Source organism: Cololabis saira, chromosome 18 (assembly GCF_033807715.1).
Source record: "Cololabis saira isolate AMF1-May2022 chromosome 18, fColSai1.1, whole genome shotgun sequence".
NCBI classification, from domain to species: Eukaryota; Metazoa; Chordata; class Actinopteri; order Beloniformes; family Belonidae; genus Cololabis; species Cololabis saira.
This window is the reverse complement of record NC_084604.1, coordinates 31,969,350-31,992,121: the sequence shown is the minus strand read 5'-3', so window position 1 is coordinate 31,992,121 and position 22,772 is coordinate 31,969,350. Positions and strand designations below refer to the sequence as shown.

At 38.6% G+C, this 22,772-nt stretch overlaps 1 protein-coding gene across 4 annotated transcripts in view; it reads left to right on the top strand.

Moving 5' to 3' along the window:
* The window catches only part of evlb (Enah/Vasp-like b), a 92,327-nt gene extending 74,013 nt beyond the window's left edge, over positions 1–18,314 (top strand). The window contains exons 4-13 of one of the 4 annotated variants that reach the window (XM_061707227.1): positions 5,635–5,701; positions 11,541–11,608; positions 12,323–12,570; positions 13,447–13,547; positions 13,672–13,711; positions 13,973–14,024; positions 15,162–15,219; positions 15,324–15,451; positions 15,542–15,599; positions 18,062–18,314. In XM_061707227.1, the coding sequence (XP_061563211.1) occupies positions 5,635–5,701; positions 11,541–11,608; positions 12,323–12,570; positions 13,447–13,547; positions 13,672–13,711; positions 13,973–14,024; positions 15,162–15,219; positions 15,324–15,451; positions 15,542–15,567 (788 nt within the window). In that variant the 3' untranslated portion in view covers positions 15,568–15,599; positions 18,062–18,314. The remainder of the gene's footprint in view (positions 1–5,634; positions 5,702–11,540; positions 11,609–12,322; positions 12,571–13,446; positions 13,548–13,671; positions 13,712–13,972; positions 14,025–15,161; positions 15,220–15,323; positions 15,452–15,541; positions 15,600–18,061) is intronic. The other 3 variants (XM_061707228.1, XM_061707226.1, XM_061707224.1) reach the window with 3 other exon arrangements.
* The last annotated feature ends 4,458 nt before the right edge of the window (positions 18,315–22,772 follow it).

Here is a 22,772-nt window from a genome sequence, read left to right as displayed (position 1 = left end):
TCTGAAAAATAATTACTCCAGTGAAGTATAGATAACCAAAATTTCTACTTAAGTAAGGTAACGAAGTATTTGTACTTCGTTACTTGACACCTCTGCCCAGAACCAATCCGCCTCCAGAGACCCCACCAGGGGGAGTTACCCCGAGTAACAAAGCTCCTCGAGCACTCGGGTACACAAACCCCACCGCCACCGTCAGCAGATTCAAAGAGGGGCATGTTTGGGACAGAGTTGATTGACAGGTCACGTTGCTACTGGCAACAGATTACTGAGGCTGATCTTTGATGCCTGACTGTTCAGGAAAAGATACTTCCAGAGGTGTCAAGTAACGAAGTACAAATACTTTGTTACCTTACTTAAGTAGAAATTTTGGTTATCTATACTTCAACTTCACTGGAGTAATTACTTTTCAGACGACTTTTTACTTTTACTCCTTACATTTTCACACAATTATCTGTACTTTTTACTCCTTACATTTTAAAAACAGCCTCGTTACTCTATTTCATTTTGGCCTTTAAAAAAAAACTATCCAGTTAAATTGCTCCATCCGGATAGAGTGAATTTGGTTGTGGTTGTTTCAGATGTTCTTGTCCAGTTTTGTTCTTACATCCGTTCCCTCAGATTCCTGCAACTAAACTTGGATGTACATTCCAATAAAGGTTAGGATAAATGATAACATGCCTCTAAAGTTTGACTTTTTGCACCATTACAATACTTATAGGCAACTAGTCATCATACCTCCTGCTCTCTGAAACACATGTTAATGCTCAATAGTACACATATATGGTTCTTTAATATATTTGCATTGTACTAAGATGCATTCATTTTCAATGGCTTTTGTCCTTAATGGCTTTTTTCCCCCTTACATTACTTTTACTTTTATACTTTAAGTAGTTTACCAGTACTTTTTTACTTTTACTTGAGTAAAAAACTTGAGTTGATACTTCAACTTCTACAGGAGTATTTTTAAACTCTAGTATCTATACTTCTACCTGAGTAATGAATGTGAATACTGAAGACACCTCTGGTTACTTCACACTTTCCAGTTTGTGTGTGAGTTGATTTCAATTACAATATGCGACCAGTCCCCGTCTATTAAAAGCTTGAAAGGGAAACTTAAAAGCCAAAACCATTGATGTGTCCGTGAACAGGCCTGTGATGCCTATTTTTACACATTTCTCTGAACAACGTATAGATTGAAGCCTGCGCGGCCTGTGGCCATGTAACCATTAAACGAGGCATCGCTGTGTGGATCGGTGGCCCAGTAACCAAGTCTCTCACCAAAATAAGACTTTTTACATGACGACAAAGGAAAGAGTGAGACAAAAAGGATTTTAGACTTTTTTGTCTCAAAAATGGGAGATGAATCATTTCATCATGTTGGAGATGAAAACTTTAAAATTCACAAGTTGGACTAAAGCTTCCTGTTTGTTTCTTCACTCAAGAGTCCCACATGCAGCTGCTGATGGTGCTGTGGAAACTAAATGGTGTGTTCGCAGGTCACACTTTGTGCGCATTGCGCCTGCGTGTGGACGCTGAGGTGTCTGATAGAGGGCAGGAGTCATCCTGCGGTATTTATGGATCCCCGTTACTTGATCAGCGCCATCCATTAGCACCGTGTGAGCAGTGGAGAGTATCGTCAGCGGGTGCTGACCCTGAAAACGACCCCACGCTGCAGCTGTAAAGCGATTTCTGGGATGTTTTATAGCTCCTTGTCATTTTTGGAGAAGAACAGCCCAAAATGCAGGACGCTGCAAGATTCCTCTTGTGCTGCAGTCATTTTTAAAACCAGCTTAAGACTTATTCCTGCTTTTTAAAATATTATTATTATTCTTTAAAGTTCCCAGAAGAGTTCAGTCTTTAATTGAAAAGATAAGATAAGATAATCCTTTATTATTCCCTCAATGGGGAAACTCCTGTGTTAGCAGCAGTACACTTAATATGTATACACACACACACACGCATGCGGGGAAGGGGGTAAAAAATTAAAAAAGTAAAAGATATATATAATTAAAAAATATGGACAGTATATACACAATATACAGTGGAGATAAAAAATATAAGATAAAAAAATAGTGCAAAGGAAGAAAAACAGTGCAAAAAAGCAGGTAAAATGAGTGTGAGGTAGACAGATATTGCACATATGATTTGCACAAAACAGATCATTCCTTCTGACTCGACGATAATACCCGAGTGGAAGTCGTCGTGCTTTTCTTATACTGTGTTGAATTATTTACACGCTTATCTGGCTCCCCATCTGCAGTTCCCGCCGGTGCTGTTAAATGGATTACATTGCAGGCGACTTGTAGCTCGTATCATACAGATGAGAGGGCGGATTTCATATCTTTGAGGCTGCTCCTGTGACTTTACCGCAACAAAAACCCGACTGGAAGTAACACAAACTGATCCATGATGATTATCAATTACGTCGGTGGGAAAGTTCAAGTCTAAAATGAAATATACCTGCGTGTCTCTGTCTGGCATTTATTTGTGTTTGTGCTCATTTTGTGTGAATATGAGAAGTTGTTGTACCAGAGAGTAGGAAAGGGTGATATTTTACCGTTCACGATAAACCGTCAAAAAAATTCCTCACGGTAAGAATTTGTCATCTCACGGTAAAAATGATGAATTCCCGTTGATCATGTTTTTGTGTAAAACTGATTTATGGTTCTGCGTTAAATCCACGCACAACGTACGTGAAGGAAGGAAGGAAGGAAGGAAGGAAGGAAGGAAGGAAGGAAGGAAGGAAGGAAGGAAGGAAGGAAGGAAGGAAGGAAGGAAGGAAGGAAGGAAGGAAAGGAAGGAAGGAAGGAAGGAAGGAAGGAAGGAAGGAGAAAACAAGGAAAGAAGGAAGGAAGGAAGGAAGGAAGGAAGGAAGGAAGGAAGGAAGGAAGGAAGGAAGGAAGGAAGGAAGGAAGGGAGAAAACAAGGAAAGAAGGAAGGAAGGAAGGAAGGAAGGAAGGAAGGAAGGAAGGAAGGAAGGAAGGAAGGAAGGAAGGAAGGAAGGAAGGAAGGAAGGAAGGAAGGAAGGAAGGAAGGAAGGAAGGAAGGAAGGAGGGAGAAAACAAGGAAAGAAGGAAGGAAGGAGAAAAGAGGAAGGGAAGAAGGAAGGAGAGAGCAGGAGGAATGAAGGAAGGAAGGGAAAAAGGAAGGAAGGAAGGAAAAAAGGAAGGAAGGAAGGAAGGAAGGAAGGAAGGAAGGAAGGAAGGAAGGAAGGAAGGAAGGAAGGAAGGGAGAAAAGAGGAAGGAAGGGAGAAGAGAGGAAGGGAAGAAGGAAGGAAGGAAGGAAGGAAATGAGCTTGAAAGAAAGAAAGAAAGAAAGAAAGAAAGAAAGAAAGAATAAATTCCCATTGATGACGTTTTTTGTGTAACAAACATGCGGATCTGAGAGCGAGATAGATTTATAGTTTACAAAGATGGAGTTGAATTGGTAATTTTTTTATTGTCATTTTTATCGTTATCAGGATAAATGCCAGAAATTATCGTGATACATTTTTTAGTCCATACCGCCCATCCCTAACACACACACACACACACACGCATGCGGGAAAGGGGGTAAAAAATTTTAAAAAGTAAAAGATACATATAATTAAAAATATGGACAGTATATACAATACACAATATACAGTGGAGATAAAAAATATAAGATAAAAAAATAGTGCAAAGGAAGAAAAACAGTGCAAAAAAGCAGGTAAAATGAGTGTGAGGTAGACAGATATTGCACATATGATTTGCACAAAACAGATCATTCCTTCTGACTCGACGATAATACCCGAGTGGAAGTCGTCGTGCTTTTCTTATAATGTGTTGAATTATTTACACGCTTATCTGGCTCTCCATCTGCAGATCCCGCCGGTGCTGTTAAATGGATTACATTGCAGGCGACCTGTAGCTCGTATCATACAGATGAGAGGGACCCTTTCATATCTTTGAGGCGCTCCTGTGACTTTACCGCAACAAAAACCCGACTGGAAGTAACACAAACTGATCCATGATGATTATCAATAACGTCGGGAAAGTTCAAGTGTAAAATGAAATATACCTGCGGGTCTCTGTCTGGCATTTATTTGTGTTTGTGCTCATTTTGTGTGAATATGAGAAGTTGTTGTACCAGAGAGTAGGAATGGGTGATATTTTACCGTTCACGATAAACCGTCAAAAAAAATTCCTGACGATAAGAATTTGTCATCTTGCGGTAAAAACGATAAATTACCGTTGATGATGTTTTTGTGTAAAACTGATTTATGGTTCTGTGTTAAATCCACGCACAACGTACGAAGGAAGGAAGGAAGGAAGGAAGGAAGGAAGGAAGGAAGGAAGGAAGGGAAGGAAGGAAGGAAGGAGGGAGGGAGGGAGGGAGGGAGGGAGGGAGGGAGGGAAGGAAGGAAGGAAGGAAGGAAGGAAGGAAGGAAGGAAGGAAGGAAGGAAGGAAGGAAGGAAGGAAGGAAGGAAGGAAGGAAGGAAGGAAGGAAGGAAGGAAGGAAGGAAGGAAGGAAGGAAGGAAGGAAGGAAGGAAGGGAGGGAGAAAACAAGGAAAGAAGGAAGGAAGGGAGAAAAGAGGAAGGGAAGAAGGAAGGGAGAAAAGAGGAAGGGAAGAAGGAAGGAGAGAGCAGGAGGAAAGAAGGAAGGAAGGAAGGAGGGAAGGAAAAGGGGAGAAGGAAAGGAGGAGGGAAGGGAGAAAAGAGGAAGGGAAGAAGGAAGGGAAAAAAGAAGGAAGGAAGGAAATGAGCCTGAAAGAAAGAAAGAAAGAAAGAAAGAAAGAAAGAAAGAAAGAAAGAAAGAAAGAAAGAAAGAAAGAAAGAAAGAAAGAAAGAAAGAAAGAAAGGGAGAAAGGGAGAAAAGAAGGAAGGGAAGAAGGAAGGAGAGAGCAGGAGGAACGAAGGAAGAAAGGAAAGGGAGAAGGAAGGGAAAAACAAGGAAAGGAGGAAGGAAGGGAGAAAAGAGGAAGGGAAGAAGGAAGGAAGGAAATGAGCCTGAAAGAAAGAAAGAAAGAAAGAAAGAAAGAAAGAAAGAAAGAAAGAAAGAAAGAAAGAAAGAAAGAAAGAAAGAAAGAAAGAAAGAAAGAAAGAAAGAAAGAAAGAAAGAAAGAAAGATAAATTCCCATTGATGACATTTTTGTGTAACAAACATGGCGGATCTGAGAGTGAGATAGATTTATAGTTAAAAAGATGGAGTTGAATTGGTAATTTTTTATTCTCATTTTTATCGTTATCGGGATAAATGCCAGAAATGATCGTGATACATTTTTTAGTCCATACCGCCCATCCCTACCAGAGAGGTGGGTTCATCTTCAGCAGATGACGTCAGACGGCGAAGCCGAGCGGCTGTAGATCGCCTTCCTCTCGCCTTCAACAGAAAACATGAATGATGAATCAATTTCCATTCATTTATTTCACAGGATTATTATGCTTTTCATCTCACATTACTCATTACCCAAAAGAGAGGTGACATGATGATCAACGTCGGTTTAATTCTCTGTCTCTGGTAGTTAATTGTCTTGACTGAGACTAATTCTAATTAACATTACAGTGCCGGTAAATGGATTATTAAGGTCAGCTTTGCCTTATCTGAGTCTCTCTCTCCCTCTCTCTTTCTCTCTCCCCCTCTCTCTCTGTCTGCTTTCATTGACATCTTTAGGTCCAGCTCTCCAGCGCCAGGTCCAGAACGGCCCGACTTCAGATGAGATGGAAGCTCAGAGAGCAAGGTGAAATATGTTTGCTGGGGTTGCAGCGGTTAGAGGTGTCTCTGGATAACACCGAGCCTCAGGGTTTGAGCCTGACGGCTCTTCCAGCTCTGTGAATTTCCTCCAGAGCCTCCGACTTCCTCTCAGAGATAAACTAACCAGGTTATATGGATATCAGAAGCTCCTAAGATAAGCCCCAGCTCTTTTATACGCTCACCGGCCACTACAGGTGTACCGGTGTTCTGCCAATTTCTGCTCCTTTGCCAAAAAATGCTCCCTAATGGTTTTCTACCTTTGCAAAGCTACAATTTTACTGTATTTTACTCCCTAAACCACTTCCTTTTCTCCCAAATGGTCCTTGTCTCTTGCCAGGTCGTCATTGTAAATAACAATGTTCTTAATGACCTGCCTGGTTAAATAAATGTGAATGATTGAATGAATATCAAATAAGGCGATAAAATTTCTAGTTTTTTTTCTCTTATCTCTTTATGTAATGCAATTCATGTCATGGGTAGTTGTATTTTGAAGAATCAATACTCAACATCCCATATTATCCATTTTACATCGTGCAAGAAATGATTGACATGAAAATCAAACTTTGAAAATCGACTGTGCGCATGCGCAGAACCACAAAGTAGCATTTCTCGGCAGGGAGCAAAGATTGGCAGAACACCGGGTACCTACGGGTGAAGCTCTTTGCAGAATAAAGAAAAAAAAGCTCTGGGTTGAATACAGGTGAAGATAATTGTTTTGTTTTCTTTCTTTTTTATAACAGCAAAAAAAACAAGTGGTAAGTTGAGACACCACATCATGTTTGTAGTAAATTCAATTCAATTTTATTTATATAGCGTCTATCACAACAGAAATTGTCTCTAGGATATTTCCAGAGACCCAGAACATGAACCCTGAGCAATTATTACATAAACATAACATAAACAATGGCAGGTAAAAACTCCCCTAGTGGGAGAAAAACCTTAAGCCAAACAGTGGCAAGAAAAACTCCCCTTTAGGAGGGAAGAAACCTTGAGCAGGACCAGGATCAAAGTAGGTCAGCATGCAGCTCCTGAAGCTCTGGCCTGCAAACATGCACAGAAGAGAAAAGGAGGGGGCAGACCAGCACAACAAACTACAAGAACAACTGAGAACAATTATGGCTATGAGATACTTCTAATTAATAACTTAACACAAAAATAAAGTTACACAAAAAGTGTCATCTTACTTCACCACTTTGGACTACTTTTGGTCGACTTATTCGTTAACGTCTTCCAGGACTGAGCTCCAAACATGAATAAATGTTTTTCTTTTCTAACATGTTTTCTAAGCAGCTGAAATACATGCTGCTTTCCTGCATTTACAGGTGAAACCCTACGGTGGCCGAGACCCGCCATTGCTGAAAATAAAACTAACGCTTAGCAAATAAAATAAACGCTGCAAACAGAAACAAACGCCGCTGCAAATAAAATAAACGCTTAGCAAATAAAATAAACGCTTAGCAAATAAAAAGAAACGCCGCTGCAAATAAAAGAAACAGTGAAAATATAAAGAAAACCTGCTGCAAATAAAATAAACCCCTCTGCAAATAAAATAAAAAAAAGACGCAAATAAAAAAGCCACAACGGAAGTGAATTACCGGGGACTATTTTTGCCGATGCACCGGTGTTGCACATTAAAAATTACACGTAGCAACGTTGAACACTAACCTTTTCACTTATTTTCGCGTTCGTTGTTCTTCTTATTCCTCGCTCTTCTTATTTCTTCCTTTTCACTTATGTCCTCTTCGTCTTCTTCTTCTCCTCTCACGTAAAAAACACCGGTGCATCAGCAAAAATAGTCCCCGGTAATTCACTTCCGTTGTGGCTTTTTTATTTGCGTCGTTTTTTTTTTATTTGCAGCGGCGTTTCTTTATATTTGCAGCGTTTCTTTTATTTGCAAAGCGTTTCTTTTATTTGCAGCGGCGTTTCTTTTTATTGCAGCGTTTCTTTAATTTTCAGCAATGGCGGCCACCGTATGAAACACATGAAATTACACCCATATAAAAACAGATGTAGCACTTTTCTTTTCTTTGGTTTATGTTGTTATAATCTTGTAATTTAGAATAAAATTGTGTCATAATTTGTCGAAGCGAAAAGACTGAATCAAAATCTTCCTAAACAGTTGATCAGTGCGTAATTGAACACTTTCCTACGTCTCTAGGTTGATTTTTATCTGTAACTTGTCACTTCCCACCTTTTCATGCTGGTGGGATGTGAATGGCTCTTTTGTGGAGCATTTTACTAAAAGAACCGTAAGACGGCGTCAACAGGGACGAAACCAAAACAAAGAGCTGGAAAACACTACAACGCTCTCTGTTCATGCCAACTCCCTGTTTCTGTTTCTAAACATGGATAAAAATGATGATTATTGCCACGCAGTCACGGCGAGTGGCACGTCTGTGGCACACGGTACTTGATATCATCCTTCACGTGATTGGTTGTGCTCATATAACGCAGAAACAGGGCTTTTAAGTGAATAACAGCTACTAAGAGTTCATTCAGAGTGACTCTGAGCAGCTTCACAGCAGTGACATGACATTTACGTCTCATTCCTGATATCTTTGCTGCACGTACGGTGACATTTCGGTGAATCGTCTCCAACGGATGAACTTGTGTCCACCTCTGTCTGAATTGGAGAAGCGGTGAGGATTAGCGCCGTAAATGCAGGGATAAGCAGACTAATGCCCTTAGTCTAGTGGTACTCACTTTCTCTTTCTCTTACCCCTCAGTATACACTGTTTCCCACAGTTGACTCTATAAAAGTGTATAAAACATGTCCCTTTATTCTCAATCAAAGCGCCAGAGTGAATAATCCAAGATTAAGGGCCGTATATGGGGGCTTCGCTTGTACTACGGAAGTCATTTCTGCCGCCGCCTCCTCCTCACAGACAGAAACTGGCACAACCAGGTTCTTGTTTTTGTTCTGAAACCTACTTCTGCTCAGTCTATTGGCTCATCCGAGTGCATAATACCGGGGCTTAAGAGAACAGATATGACGGGAGTCGTGGCTCGATCTGGTCACGTGTCGGATAAACCTTTCCCAGAATTACGGCTGCCATTGTGGCAGCAGATTGTGTGCAGCATGTTCCAGGTTTGTCGGTGGCGGGGAAATGAATTTTATGGAGCCCTCTCTGTCTCCGGTGGCAGCCGGACAGCATTGCTCTGCTCCTGGTGTTGATGATGCTGTCGCATCAGCGGCGCTGCTGTCTCAGCACCTCTCCCCTCCAGCTCTCTAGTGGAAAACTGCACTTCCACTCCATCAGCTGCCTGTTTCTCTTCTCTCCTGGGTCAGGATATGCACGTGCTTCTTGCATCAGAGGCAGTGATGAGAGGAAAGATGGGCCTCTGGTAGGGTCCCCTAAGGGCAGGTTGGTCTAGAGAGATTACTGAATGACATAAATGGAAATAAAACCCCCCAGAGCCATATGTCCCTTGCTATGGGTGACGTGGGGTCTTGTTGGGGAGCACCTGGTGGCATTTAGCCACGGGGCCCTCGCCAGCCTCACATGAGCTCAACGCTTGCAGGGTTGGTCGTATGAGGATGACTGCTCCTCCACATCCACTGGAGCCAGATCATGAAGTTAGGACATCCGGTTAGGGCAGGGGTCGGCAACCCGCGGCTCTAGAGCCGCATGCGGCTCTTTAGCGCCGCCCTAGTGGCTCCTGGAGCTTTTTCAAAAATGTTTGACCTTTTTTTTTCCTTTTTTTCTTCTTTTCTTCCTTTTTTCTTCTTTTTTTCCTTTTTTTCTTCTTTTTTTCTCTTTTTTTCTTGCTTTTTCCTTTCCTTTTTAATCTTGACATTTCGACTTTTTTCTCGAAATTTTGACTTTTTTCTCGACATTTTCACTTTTTTCTCGACATTTCGACTTTTTTCTTGAAATTTTGACTTTTTTCTCGACATTTCAACTTTTTTCTCAACATTTTGACTTTTTTCTCTAAATTTTGACTTTTTTCTCGACATTTTCATTTTTTTCTCGACATTTCGACTTTTTTCTCAAGATTGTACTTCAACATTAATCTCGACATTTCGACTTTTTTCTTGAAATTTTGACTTTTTTCTAGACATTTCGACTTTTTTCTCAACATTTTGACCTTTTTCTCGTCATTTCGACTTTTTTCTCAACATTTTGACTTTTTTCTCGACATTTTGACTTTTTTCTAGACATTTCGACTTTTTTCTCGAAGTGCATAATGAAAAAAAAGATCTTCCCCCATTTATAACTAATATAGATACATGCAGCATGTGTTCATTCTAAGGCTGATACAAGACTTTTCATTTTTTGCAGCTCCAGACATATTAGTTTTTTGTGTTTTTGGTCCAATATGGCTCTTTCAACATTTTGGGTTGCCGACCCCTGGGTTAGGGTGTCTCCTCGGTACCACCAATCCCTGTTCAGACCCAGGACCTGCTGGAGAAGTGATGTCTTTCTGCTGGCCTGGGAATGGCTCAGTTATTCCCAGAAGAGCTGGAGGATGTAGATAAGGAGACGGAGGTCTGGGCCTCTCTGCCACCCAGCTACGTGTAAATGGATGGATTGTGAATCGGTGCTTCCACTTCACACCCACAGACATGGCATATCATACAAGTGCAGTGACTCTAATTCAGTGGTGTCAAACTCCCAGAAGATCGGGATCGCATGTGTTAGATGTTTCCATGCTTCAACTCACCCTGATACAAACGACTGCTGCAGACCTTGATGACAAGAAGATGATGATCCACTCGTTTGAATTACGTGTGTTGATGCAAGGAGAAATCTTAAGACATCTAAAGCATGCCGGTAAGCGGCCTTCGAGGACTGGAGTTTGACACCCGTGCTTTTTTTTCAATGACTGTCGCTCTTCCTGGTCTATTTTCTTTGGTATTAATATTATTAAAGTAAAAAAGAAACTTTGTACAATAGCAAAAACCTATTGGATCATGTTGTTTTACTGCTTCCAGCTCAAAAAGAAAATTATATATAAATATCCTTAAGGGAAGTCAGGCAGTCACTGATTTGAAACACCTTTAGCCCTTGTGCTGTCTTTGGGTCAAAATGACCCAATTCTTCTATCCTTCTTTCCTCCTGCATGCTCTCTCATTCCTTCTTCCTTTCCCCTTTTCCTCCTTTTTTACCCTCCTTTACTCCTTTTTCTTCCTACCTCCCTTCCGTCATTCGTTCCTTTATTACTTTCTTTGCTTTTCCTTCCTTCTTTCCTTATTTTCTCCATTCCTTCCTTCTTCCCTCCCTTCTTTCTTTCATTTTCTCCATTCCTTCCTTCCTTTCTCCCTTCCTTCCATCTTTTCTTCCTTCTTTCCTCCCTTCCTTCTTTCCTCCCTTCCATCTTTTCTCCCTTCCTTACTCACTTTCCTACTTCCTTCCTTCTTTCCTTCTTTCCTTCTTTTCTCCCTTCCTTCCATCTTTTCTCTCGTCCTTTCTCCCTTTCGTACTTCTTCCTTCTTTTCTCCTTTCTCCCTCTCCCATCTTTCCTCCCTTCCATCTTTCTCCCCTTCCTTACTCCCTTTCCTACTTCCTTCATTCTTTTCTCCTTTCTTCCTTACTTCCGTCTCTCCTTCCTTCCATCTTTTCTCCCTTCCTTCGTTCCTTCTTTTCTCCCTTCCCCCTCCCTTGACCCGAAGACAGCACAAGGGTTAAAGTAACTCCTTACTACACTACACACTTGAGGCCTGATTTATGAAGAGTTGCAGTGCAGCTTTGAAGCAACAGGTTCTGTCTGAGCTGAACTGTGAGAAGGTCGTCTGAACTTATTCTGTAAGCCACTCAAGAACTTTGGTTCAGATTTTTTGGGGATCACAATCGAGTCACTGTGTTTCCTTCTTTCACCTCCAGGCAGATGATGGAGCAGCAGCAGCAAATGCAAGCGCACATGGAGCGGGAACGACGGTCCTCCAACTCAGGTGCTCACACCAAGGACACAAGTCTCGTTCACACTAGGGCTGGGCGATATATCGAGATTTTGATAGATATCGATATATTTTCAAACGCGATATGGTACGAGACAATATCGTTTATATCGAGAAAAAAAATTATGATTTTGATATAGCTTATTTTGTGACAAATTGACTTGAATGTTTTATTTGAGATTTGCACAAATGTTTTGTTATTTGCACAACTGTCAACCTCAGTGGAAAAGTCTGCCTGTTACTGTTTACATTGTATTAATTGCACAGTGTATTTTAATGTAATTGTTATGCAGGAAAGGGATATTTGTTTTATTTTATTCAAGAAGCATTTTTATTCTATATATGCAGGCAGTTTATTTTTATTTCATTTGTTTTATACATTTTGATATTGTGCAGACCTCTGTTAATAAAGGAACCTGTGTGACGTTTGGCACGAGGCTTTGTATTAAAACTGACTGTTTTTTTAAGGGTTTGCCTCAGAAAAAATGAAGCTAACAGAGATGCTATGCTATAATGCTTTGGGGGAAACCCCAATTATGGCACAGAAAAAATATCGATATATATCGAGTATCGCCATTCAGCTAGAAAATATGGAGATATGACTTTTGGTCCATATCGCCCAGCACTAATTCACACGGAACCAAATCCCAACGAGAACGCAAGTGAAAGGTCAGGAACGTGGCTTCATTCAGGTGTCGTCTCTTCCAGGTTCTCCTTTCCAAGGTCACCCTGTGGTGCTCTCCGTGGCCCCGCCTGTAGTACCTCCACCTGTGAACATGGGCGGGCCTCCCCCGCCTCCGCCCCCGCCGGGCCCGCCGCCTCCGTCAGCAGGAGCGCCCCAGCCTCCTCTTCCTCCCCCGCTGCCTTTAGGAGGAGGCAGCCAGGGGGACGAGCCTCCTGCAGCCGCGGGCCTCGCCGCTATGATCGCTGGAGCCAAATTGCGACGTGTCCAAAGAGTAAGATGCCAGATTTTTGGGGGATTTTTTATTGCTGATTAGGCAGGGGCGTCAATTGGTATGGCAAGGTCCGGCAGCCGCCACACCTTGGCTTCAAGGGAAAATGTAAATGTTTGTTTTTTAAATACATTTATGGAATTACTCTGTGTCTATTTGTATTGATTATTCTATTACTTAATACATATAGAATAACTACAAATGCAAATCAGAACATGATTGATTTCACTAGTTATTATACACTGCAAAAACTCAAAATCTTAACAAGAATATTTGTCTTATTTCTAGTTAAAATGTCTAATTTTTAGTAAAAAAAAATCTCATTACATTTAAGACAAGACTCAAAAACAACCATTTTCACCTGTTTCAAGTTCACTTAAAATAAGTGGAAAAATCTGCCAGTGGAACAAGATTTTTTTGCTTGTAATGAGAAGATAAATCTTGTCCCACTGGCAGATTTTTCTACTTATTTCAAGTAAAAATTTACTTGAAACAGGTGAACATGGTAAAATAACAAGTTATTTTTCTGTTAATGTCTCTTGTTTTAAGTGTAATGAGATTTTTTGACTAAAAATGAGACATTTTAACTAGAAATAAGACAAATATTCCTGGTAAGATTTTGAGTTTTTGCAGTGAGCGAGACTGCATTTGAAAAAGTTCCAATTTTCTTGACCACACAGATAAGCTACATAGACTTCTGTGATGAATATTTGCTGGACGTGTTCATTGATGCTCTATTTAAGTTCTGTGACTCGTAACCTTGCCATACCTTAGCTTCCACTGAATTGACGCCACTGTGATTAGGTGAAACTTGTTAGTAAAACAGGATTTAATTAGATCACGTCCTCTAAATATGGACTTTTATATCCCGATCCTCAGCCTGAGGACAGCTCTTCAGGCGCCAAAAATGATGCCAACCGAACAAGTGGGGGGAGCGGGGGAGGACTGATGGAGGAGATGAACGCTCTGCTGGCACGAAGGTCGGGACAATAAACCAGCAAATAAATACCCTGATGCTCCGATCATTGACCAATCCAGTTCTTAATTAGGTGTTATTGTTTATCATTGTTGCATGTTCTTATGTGAGACTTGTATTTCCCGCAGAAGGAAAGCGGCTTCGGAGAAGCCTGAGGACGGCCAAAATGTGAGTGAAATAAAAACAGGGATCTTTTAGTTAGGCTTTGAGATTATTTTGATGATGATTAAATCAGGATGACACGTATTTGGTCAGTGGTTGACAGCTAAAACTTCATAAAACATTCAATAAATGAATCAAATTAAAGCAGCAGGTACTGGTGTAAAACATGTGACATTAAGTGATTTTAAATATTTCACTTTTTTCATGATTAAGATGCTGATATTGATATTGCAGTGATGCATATTTTATTTCTTTGCATTTTTCTAGGATGACCCAAACTCTGCGTCACCCAGCGCTCGAGGTGGACAGAATGTGACAGGTAAAAAAAAAAACAAAGCACCAATTTTTGTTATTTACATTAAAAAGGAAATTAAAAAAATAAATAAAATTAAGCTGCAATACAGATAAGAAGAATAGAACAGAATACAATCAAATCAGGTGTATATGAAACCTTGTACCACCCAGTGATGATTAATGTCAGATAATTACCAATCAGGTATAGGCCTGTGTTGAAAAAATCGATTTCCCGATTCTAAATCGATTCTCATATTAATTCCTAAAAATCGATTCATATGTCTAAAGATCGATTTTTTTTGTAAAAATGTTTTTTGGGGGGGGGGGGTTATTTTCTTTTATTTATGTATTATGTATTTTTTCATCATTACATTACAACTTTTGGTTATTTTTTTGTTTATCCCCAAAAAAGGAATGTTTTGTTGGACACGAGAATAACTGGTGCCATGTTTTTGCCTTTAAATATGTTTAAAGGTATGAAAACATTAAAGTGTTAGGTTATAATTGCATAATTGTCTATATTTCATTACTTTATATACTGTCTTGGGGTTACATTTGCAAAAAATGCTAAAAACCAAATTCTCAAAAATTAAAAACCAAAATAGACCGAAAATGGAACAAATAAAAACGGAATGTGGGAAAAAATAAAACCGATTTCATCCATCTCTGTTTTCTGCCCTGGACTGTTTGGTAATTCTGACCCACATGATGTTTCTGAAAGCAGTTCTATCAGCATTCTGGGAGCTGATTGGTCCTTACAGCATCATTAGCTGCCAATACTTGCTGTTGAATCTCAATATAATACTAGTAGTAATATTTTGCAGAACTACAGTCATATAATTCATGCAACAGCTCAAAAAACAGTTATTTAATAACACTAACCCAAATCGATATTGGAATCGAATCAAATCTTGATAATCGATTCTGAATCTTAAGAATCGGAATCAAATTGATTCTTGACATTTGAATCGATCCCCAGCCCTAATCAGGTATATTTTTTAACTATAAATACACGTACTATCCATGTGTAGGTAACAGTATGGAGTATGAATGCATGCATTATGCTTTTGCACATATTGCCTCCTGTATATATATTGATCTGGGGTTCCTGTCAGTTAAAACCCGCTGGTTATTCTCCCAACACCCTTCCTTTGTTATGCAGACGGTGCAAAGAAACCCTGGGACCGAGCGAACTCAGCAGACCGGTCGATGGTTCCAAGGTGAGAGCTGCAAACACCACAGCCTAATGGTGTATGTCACTGTAGAAAGAAAAAAAAACAGTGGAAGAAGCAGAAGCTGTGTTTAAATGATGGTTGTCATGCAGGGTTCGGCCTGCAGGGGGCAGCAGCGACACAGACTCGTTAGACCTCGACAGGATGAAACAGGTCAAATTAACACACACAGCCGTTTCCTATTTTATTTTGGCCGTCTTTTCCAAAAGTTCATTGAAAGGTGAAATATTCTGCTGTTTACACAGAGCGTACACTTGTGATGATAAATACTTTATGAGCACTCAGGTTATTTATGTTTGTGCTTGAACAGGAAATCCTGGACGAGGTGTTCCGTGAATTGCACAAAGTGAAGGATGAAATCATTGACGGTATGTTTAGTTTTCACCAGAACAACACAAAAGCCTGACTAATCAGCCTTTAGGAGCCTTGTACTTCTCCTTTATCGAGATAATAACTACCATCCTCTGCCAGTTATGTGAGGTTGTGATCATTAGTTTGCACTATGTTCTTAGAAACCTCCATCAATCCATCCATTGGCTGCTCTAACCTCCTCTCGGTCTGGCTGCAGAGATGAGGGAGCAACAACAAATGCTGTCATGGATATTTGATAAACTAAAGTTTCCATTAAAAACAATAGACAGTTGACTTTATTTCATTTAATTTCATTCTTATTTATTCCGATCATGGAAATATGCAAACAAAAGAAACAAACAAGTAAAATGACAACACAATCAAAAGCTTATATTCCATAACCAGAAAGGAGCAGGAAGAAGAAAATCTTATTATACCTTGATACTCTATCAATTAAAACTCCTTCTAAAGTAAGTGATACATTTGTCTCTGTTCTTGAATGGCCAAAAATAATAAATTTAGTTTTTTTTCAAATTTAAATGCAATTTATTCTCATCAAACCATGTTTTTAATTTCACCATTTCTTTTTCTATACATTTAGCAAGAGTTTTTAAATCATGACCTGCACAAAAAAAAGTTGTATCATCTGCAAATAACACAAACTGTAATAATCTTGACACTTCACATATATCATTAATGTATAAATTAAAAAGTTTGGGTCCCAAAACAGAGCCCTGTGGGACCCCAAAAAATGAACATACTGTTTCCTATTGTCCTAATAACTTTGTACCCAATTTAAAACCCTGCCCCTCACCCCATATGTATATACTTTTGAAATAAGAATTTTATGATCAATGGTGTCAAACGCTTTTTTTAAATCAATAAAAACCCCAATTGTGTGTTTCTTATTATCTATTGCTGTAGTAATTTCTTCTGTTAAATTCATTAAAGCAAAGGTTGTGGACCGATTTTTTCGAAAACCAAATTGATTATCAGTTTATTTTTTTCAATAAAATAATCCAATTTTGTTACAAACAACTTCTCCAACACTTTAGAAAATTGTGACAATAACGATATTGGTCTGTAATTAGTGAAACTATGTTTGTCTCCTGCTTTAAATAATGGAATAACTTTTGCAATTTTCATTTTATTTGGAAAAATACCTGTACAAAAGGAAAGATTAAAGATATAAGTTAAAGGTTTAATTATGCAATCAATAGTTTTTTTAATAACGGTCAAGTCGATTCCATCGCTATCCGTTGAAGTCTTATTTTTTAATTTTGTTACAATAGAAATAATTTCACTCTCATTTACTTCTCCAAGAAACATAGATTGCAATACTTTACTTCCCCCTTTTCCAGCTATCATGTGTTTATAGTAAAACACATGAACCCAGAGGGTGGGTTATTTCACATTTTGTTCAAATTAGAAAGTAAAAGCATCTAATTTAAAATGAAGAGTCTTTTTGAATAAATCAAAACAACATAAAAAAAACTGATTTTCTAGAAGTTATCCCCGGTTCCCAAAAACATACCTGCAAATGTAAATGCTAAAAAAAACGCTCCACGTTTTACACTCTATCAATTCATCTGACCTGCTGTTACCTAAAGAGGTGTAATAATTGTGTTTTCACAAATGTTCCAGTTTTTTATTCCTTGTTTCGTTTACAGTCACCTCAGAAAAGGTGAAAAAAAAAAGTTTTATTCCAACTTTCTAAGAATTTCCTAAATAGCATAAGAGAAATAATAAAATATCACAACAATGCAAAATAAAATACTACAACTACGCCTCATAATCATTGATCATAGTTGTAATGATACGTTATACAAATATATTAGTTCATAGTTCATATATATTGTTCTTTCTATCTATCTATCTATCTATCTATCTATCTATCTATCTATCTATCTATCTATCTATCTATCTATCTATCTATCTATCTATCTATCTATCTATCTATCTATCTATCTATCTATCTATCTATCTATCTATCTATCTATCTATCTATCTATCTATCTATCTATCTATCTATCTATCTATCTATCTATCTATCTATCTGGTAGAACATACAAGTCTTTATAATATAGTAAGAAAAGAATTACGTTTGAAAACAATGTTAAATCACAGACTATAACAAGTTATGTTTCGACATAATACTAGAAACTAGTTATTTAAATAAAATTGACATCATAGATATTATATTGCACAACACTTATTTTCAAAGAATTGTATACGGGACAAAAGGCAGTCTTTATAAAATAAAGGTGATAATTAAATTAATTTCAACTGTCACTGTTGCTAATAAGGAACTGAGCCACAGTCAGGTAGATTAAGATAATAATGAACATGTCTGCTTCCTAAAACATGTCAGATCTCTTGAACTTGAAACTTTCTGAACTGATTAAAATCAAGTCCTTGTTTAAAGCTGGAAGATTTTGTCCTAACCTCGCTCCCTTTCCCGTCTCCTTTCTCCTCACAGCCGTTAGACATGAACTCAGTCGAGTTAGCACGACATAATCTTTGAGAGCTGCTCGCAGACATGAACCACTTTTTCAAAGCATCGCCCCTGCAGCAGCTGCCGTGGCCCTGAAGAGGAGGAGGAGGAGGAGGAGGAGGAGGAGGAGTCGGGACCAGGGGCCCAAACTTTTACATCTGCTCTTCATGTTCAGCTGTGGTGTGGAAGCAACGCGCCGACGTTGCAGTGACACCTCGGACGTCTCTGTGTAACATTTGGTTGTTTGTTTTAGACAAAAAGGCCTGTTTGGGACGCACTCTCGCACTGATTCCATTAACATTCTTGTTTGTCAGCCCGGTTCTCCCCTCTGTCTTCAGCCCAAAGTAAAATTATGAAACCCAAATGATTTTATTTTAGTTTTTCTTTTTTTTAAATAAAAAAAACTTTGTTTGAAAGTGTTTTGTTATAACTACCATTTCCATTATTATTGCTATCATTATTCTGATTGTCAGTGTGGTGTTAAAAGTTGTATTAGTGTAGTGAGTACGATGGAAGTAACGACAATGACAACATGATAGTAATAATAATGCTAGTTTTATTATTGCACATCACTGTCAGTCAGTCTTTTGTATTTTATAGTTGTTTAATTTCAGCTGCATTTATGAGCGCATCCCTTTTTTTTCTGTTATCATCTGACCTCAAGTTTTTTTTAAGTACATTTTTATCCTTTTTGCCAACACAGTTATGTGAAACCATGGCAGAAAAATTAAAAAAGAAAGAAAAGAAAAAAGAAAGAGAGAATACAATTCTTTGAATATTGCAATCTTATAAACAAAAACAAAATAAACAAAAAAAAAAGGATAACAATGCATCAGAGTATTTGTGATCATGTTGTTAATAAAAAATGTTTATTGGCTGCAAGGATATGGTCAATTATTGTTGATTTCATTCTCTACTTTTCTGACAAAGTGCTTCCTGGTTTGACAAGACAAGAAAAAAAAAGAAATTTTAAAATGAATTCAAATAAAACTGTGAACGTCTTGGATAAATGAGGGTCTCTGTTGTATTGTGCTTATTTATGTGCCTGATGCCTCTATGGGGCTTCTGTACCACTAAACAACAAGGCTGTGCTGAATGAAGAGGACCCACACATCGACACTGCTGCAGGAGGCAAACGTGTGAAACATCTGGGCAGTTTTTCTTACTGCGGTTTTTTTAAGTGCTGCACAGAATGTGGTGCGCTGCAAAAACCTTGGAAAACATATTTATTTCATTAATATGATGCAAAGTTTGAAGTCTATTTTTAGTTACAACTATTACAGGGTTCCAAATGATGGAGCGATTGATATCTTGTAGGCCATATTGATCCTACAGGGTACAAGTACCGTATTTTCCGCACTATAAGGCGCACCGCACTATAAGGCGCATCTTCAATGAATTACGTATTTTAAAACTTTTTCCATATATAAGGTGCACCGCATTATAAGGCGCATAAATAAATATATGGTAAAATACCGTACTATATTGACTGGGGTTGAGTTACGTATCTACCTGATGGAGCTGTGCTACAGGAAATGCTATAAAATACTACAGCAAATGCACAAAAAAAAACAAGAAGAAAAGTACTGTATGTCAAACTTTATTAACAAAATAAAAACCAGCTTTGCTCTGTCTCTTCAAAGTCTCCATTATGCGAGTCAGCGTCGCTGCTGTTGTCTTGAACGTCTGTGACGATTCCTGACGTTTTTAGCGCCATTACTTCAGCGACACCAACTACATTACCCACAATCCCCCTGACTACCGTAACAGAAATTACCGTAATGATCATATATAAGGCGCACTGCATTATAAGGTGCACTGCCGGTTTTTAAGAAAATTAAGGCTTTTAGGTGCGCCTTATAATGCGGAAAATACGGTATGTACAATATAAAAGCAAAGTTTTAACCTTAGTTTATCGGTGTGAGGATAGAAATATTTATTCTTTAGTTTTAACCACCATATATGGCAGACTGAATATCACTGTGGTATTCCCTCCACTAGAATACACAAACCTGCTCACGTCCATGTTCAGTCACTGTCCATAAATGATTTGACAACATGTTGAAATGCCTCTAATTTATGTTACCTTGTGGACACACCTTCCATCAGCTGTCAGCGCTCCAGCAGCACGATGCAGAGCATGAACTCACCCAGCATCATCCTATATCTCAACTGCTTAAATAACACCAGAAAAATAACACCAGAAAAATGTGACAATTTTCACCTGTTCCAGGTAAATTTTCACTTGAAATAAGTAGAAAAATCTGCCAGTGGGACAAGATTTATCTTCTTATTACAAGCAAAAAAATCTTGTTCCACTGGCAGATTTTTCCACTTATTTTAAGTGAAGATCTACTTGAAACAGGTGAAAATGGTTGTTTTTGAGTCTTGTCTTAAATGTAATGAGATTTTTTTTTACTGAAAATTAGACATTTTAACTAGAAATAAGACAAATATTCTTGTTAAGATTTTGAGTTTTTGCAGTGTATAATAACTAGTGAAATCGATATGTATTAAGTAATAAAATAATCAATACAAATAGACACAGACTAATTCCATAAATGTATTTAAAAAACAAACCTTTACATTTTCCCTTGAAGCCAAGGTGTGGCGGCTGCCATACCTTGCCATACCCAATTGACGCCCCTGGGTTGAAATGCCTCTAATTTATGTTACCTCTTGTGGACACACCTTCCATCAGCTGTCAGCAGCTCCAGCAGCACGATGCAGAGCATGAACTCACACAGCATCATCCTATAGCTCAACTGCTTGTTAACACAAATAGATAATCAGTTTATCTTATAGCAACTCAATGCATATAGGCATGTTCGCATGACTTGCTGAAGTTCAAACCGAGCATTTAAAGTTCGCATCCATCTTCTCCTAATGACTATTGACCTGTTGCCATATCATCACCTTCCGGGACCCACTGCAGTTTGCTTAGCTGAAGATGGTATCACACACCTGCTTTAATGCACCCACAGTCATCTGCAGAGGTGTCAAAAGTATTCACATTCATTACTCAGGTAGAAGTATAGATACTAGAGTTTAAAAATACTCCTGTAGAAGTTGAAGTATTAACTCAAGTTTTTTACTCAAGTAAAAGTATAAAAGTACTGGTTTCAAAACTACTTAAAGTAATGATGAATGCATCTTAGTATAATGCAAATATATTAAAGAACCATAAATGTGTACTATTGAGCATTAACATGTGTTTCAGAGAGCAGGAGATATGATGACTAGTTGCCTATAAGTATTGTAATGGTGCAAAAAGTCAAACTTCAGAGGCATGTTATCATTTATCCTAACCTTTATTGGAATGTACATCCAAGTTTAGTTGCAGGAATCTGAGGGCAACGGATGTAAGAACAAAACTGGACAAGAACATCTGAAACAACCACAACCAAATTCACTCTATCCGGATGGAGCAATTTAACTGGATAGTTTTTTTTTTTAAAGGCCAAAATGAAATAAAGTAACGAGGCTGTTCTTAAAATGTAAGGAGTAAAAAGTACAGATAATTGCATGAAAATGTAAGGAGTAAAAGTAAAAAGTCGTCTGAAAAATAATTACTCCAGTGAAGTATAGATAACCAAAATTTCTACTTAAATTTGTACTTTGTTACTTGACACCTCTGGTCATCTGGATGAACAGGCAGGAAAGGGGATCATGTTTTCTCCAGTGCATTTAACACCACCTAGCCTACATGGCTACATAAGACACTCAAGAAGGCACAGGTGGATGCTGACTATCTGACAAATAGACCACAGCTCATAAGACTGAATGGTTGTGTGTCTGATAAGGTGGTCAGCAGCACAGGAGCACCGCAGGGGACTGTACTCTCCCTATTTGTATTCTTCACCCAGTCGGAGTTTCGTCACCTGCAGAAATACTCAGATGACTACAGTGGTGTGGTGTGTCAGTGATGGACAAGAGACTGAGTACAGAGAACTGGTGGACCGTTGTGTAGCATAGTGTGGGAACAACCATCTGAACTTGAATGTAAACTAAGACAAAAAAGATGATTGTGGATTTTAGGAGATTTTTCTATCATGGGAGAAGATGTGGAGATGGTAGATGAGTATGTTTATAAGAAAGGACAGACTTTACTTCTTGATCTGTTCTGAGAGTTGTTCTGAAGCTGATTGCATGAACGAGGACATTTCATAAGATGAAGATCATTGACAACAATCAATATATATTTAAAATACTTTATTAATCTAGGTGTCCCGCACTCCAAACATACGGGGGCAGTTTTTTTTCTACTTTGTCCTCAGTTCTAGACTTTGTTTTGCAACCATGTCCACTTACAGCAATTTTTGGAACCCCTTCTGTTGAGTTAGCTCTTAACTTTAGACAAAAACAAATCATTGCTTCTCTATTAGCCAGACGTGTAATACTGCTATGTTCTTTTTGAAAATGGAGAAAATAAAATATACTGTGAGAGGTTCAAGGAAGAAATTCTATGACATATGGCAGTCCTTTATAAACCAATTCAACGAATTAGTGCAGCTTCCTCCTGATTGAACCCATCAAGTACTTGTTTTCTAGTACCATTCTCTCATGCTAGCTGAATTGTTTTCTTGGTCCTTGAATTTGCCTTCCTGTTGAGCTACAAGCCACAAGATCCATCCCCAGCTAGTATTAGGTGCTACAAAATTAGATGAGGTGGGGGTCAAGTGGAGGATTCTATGTG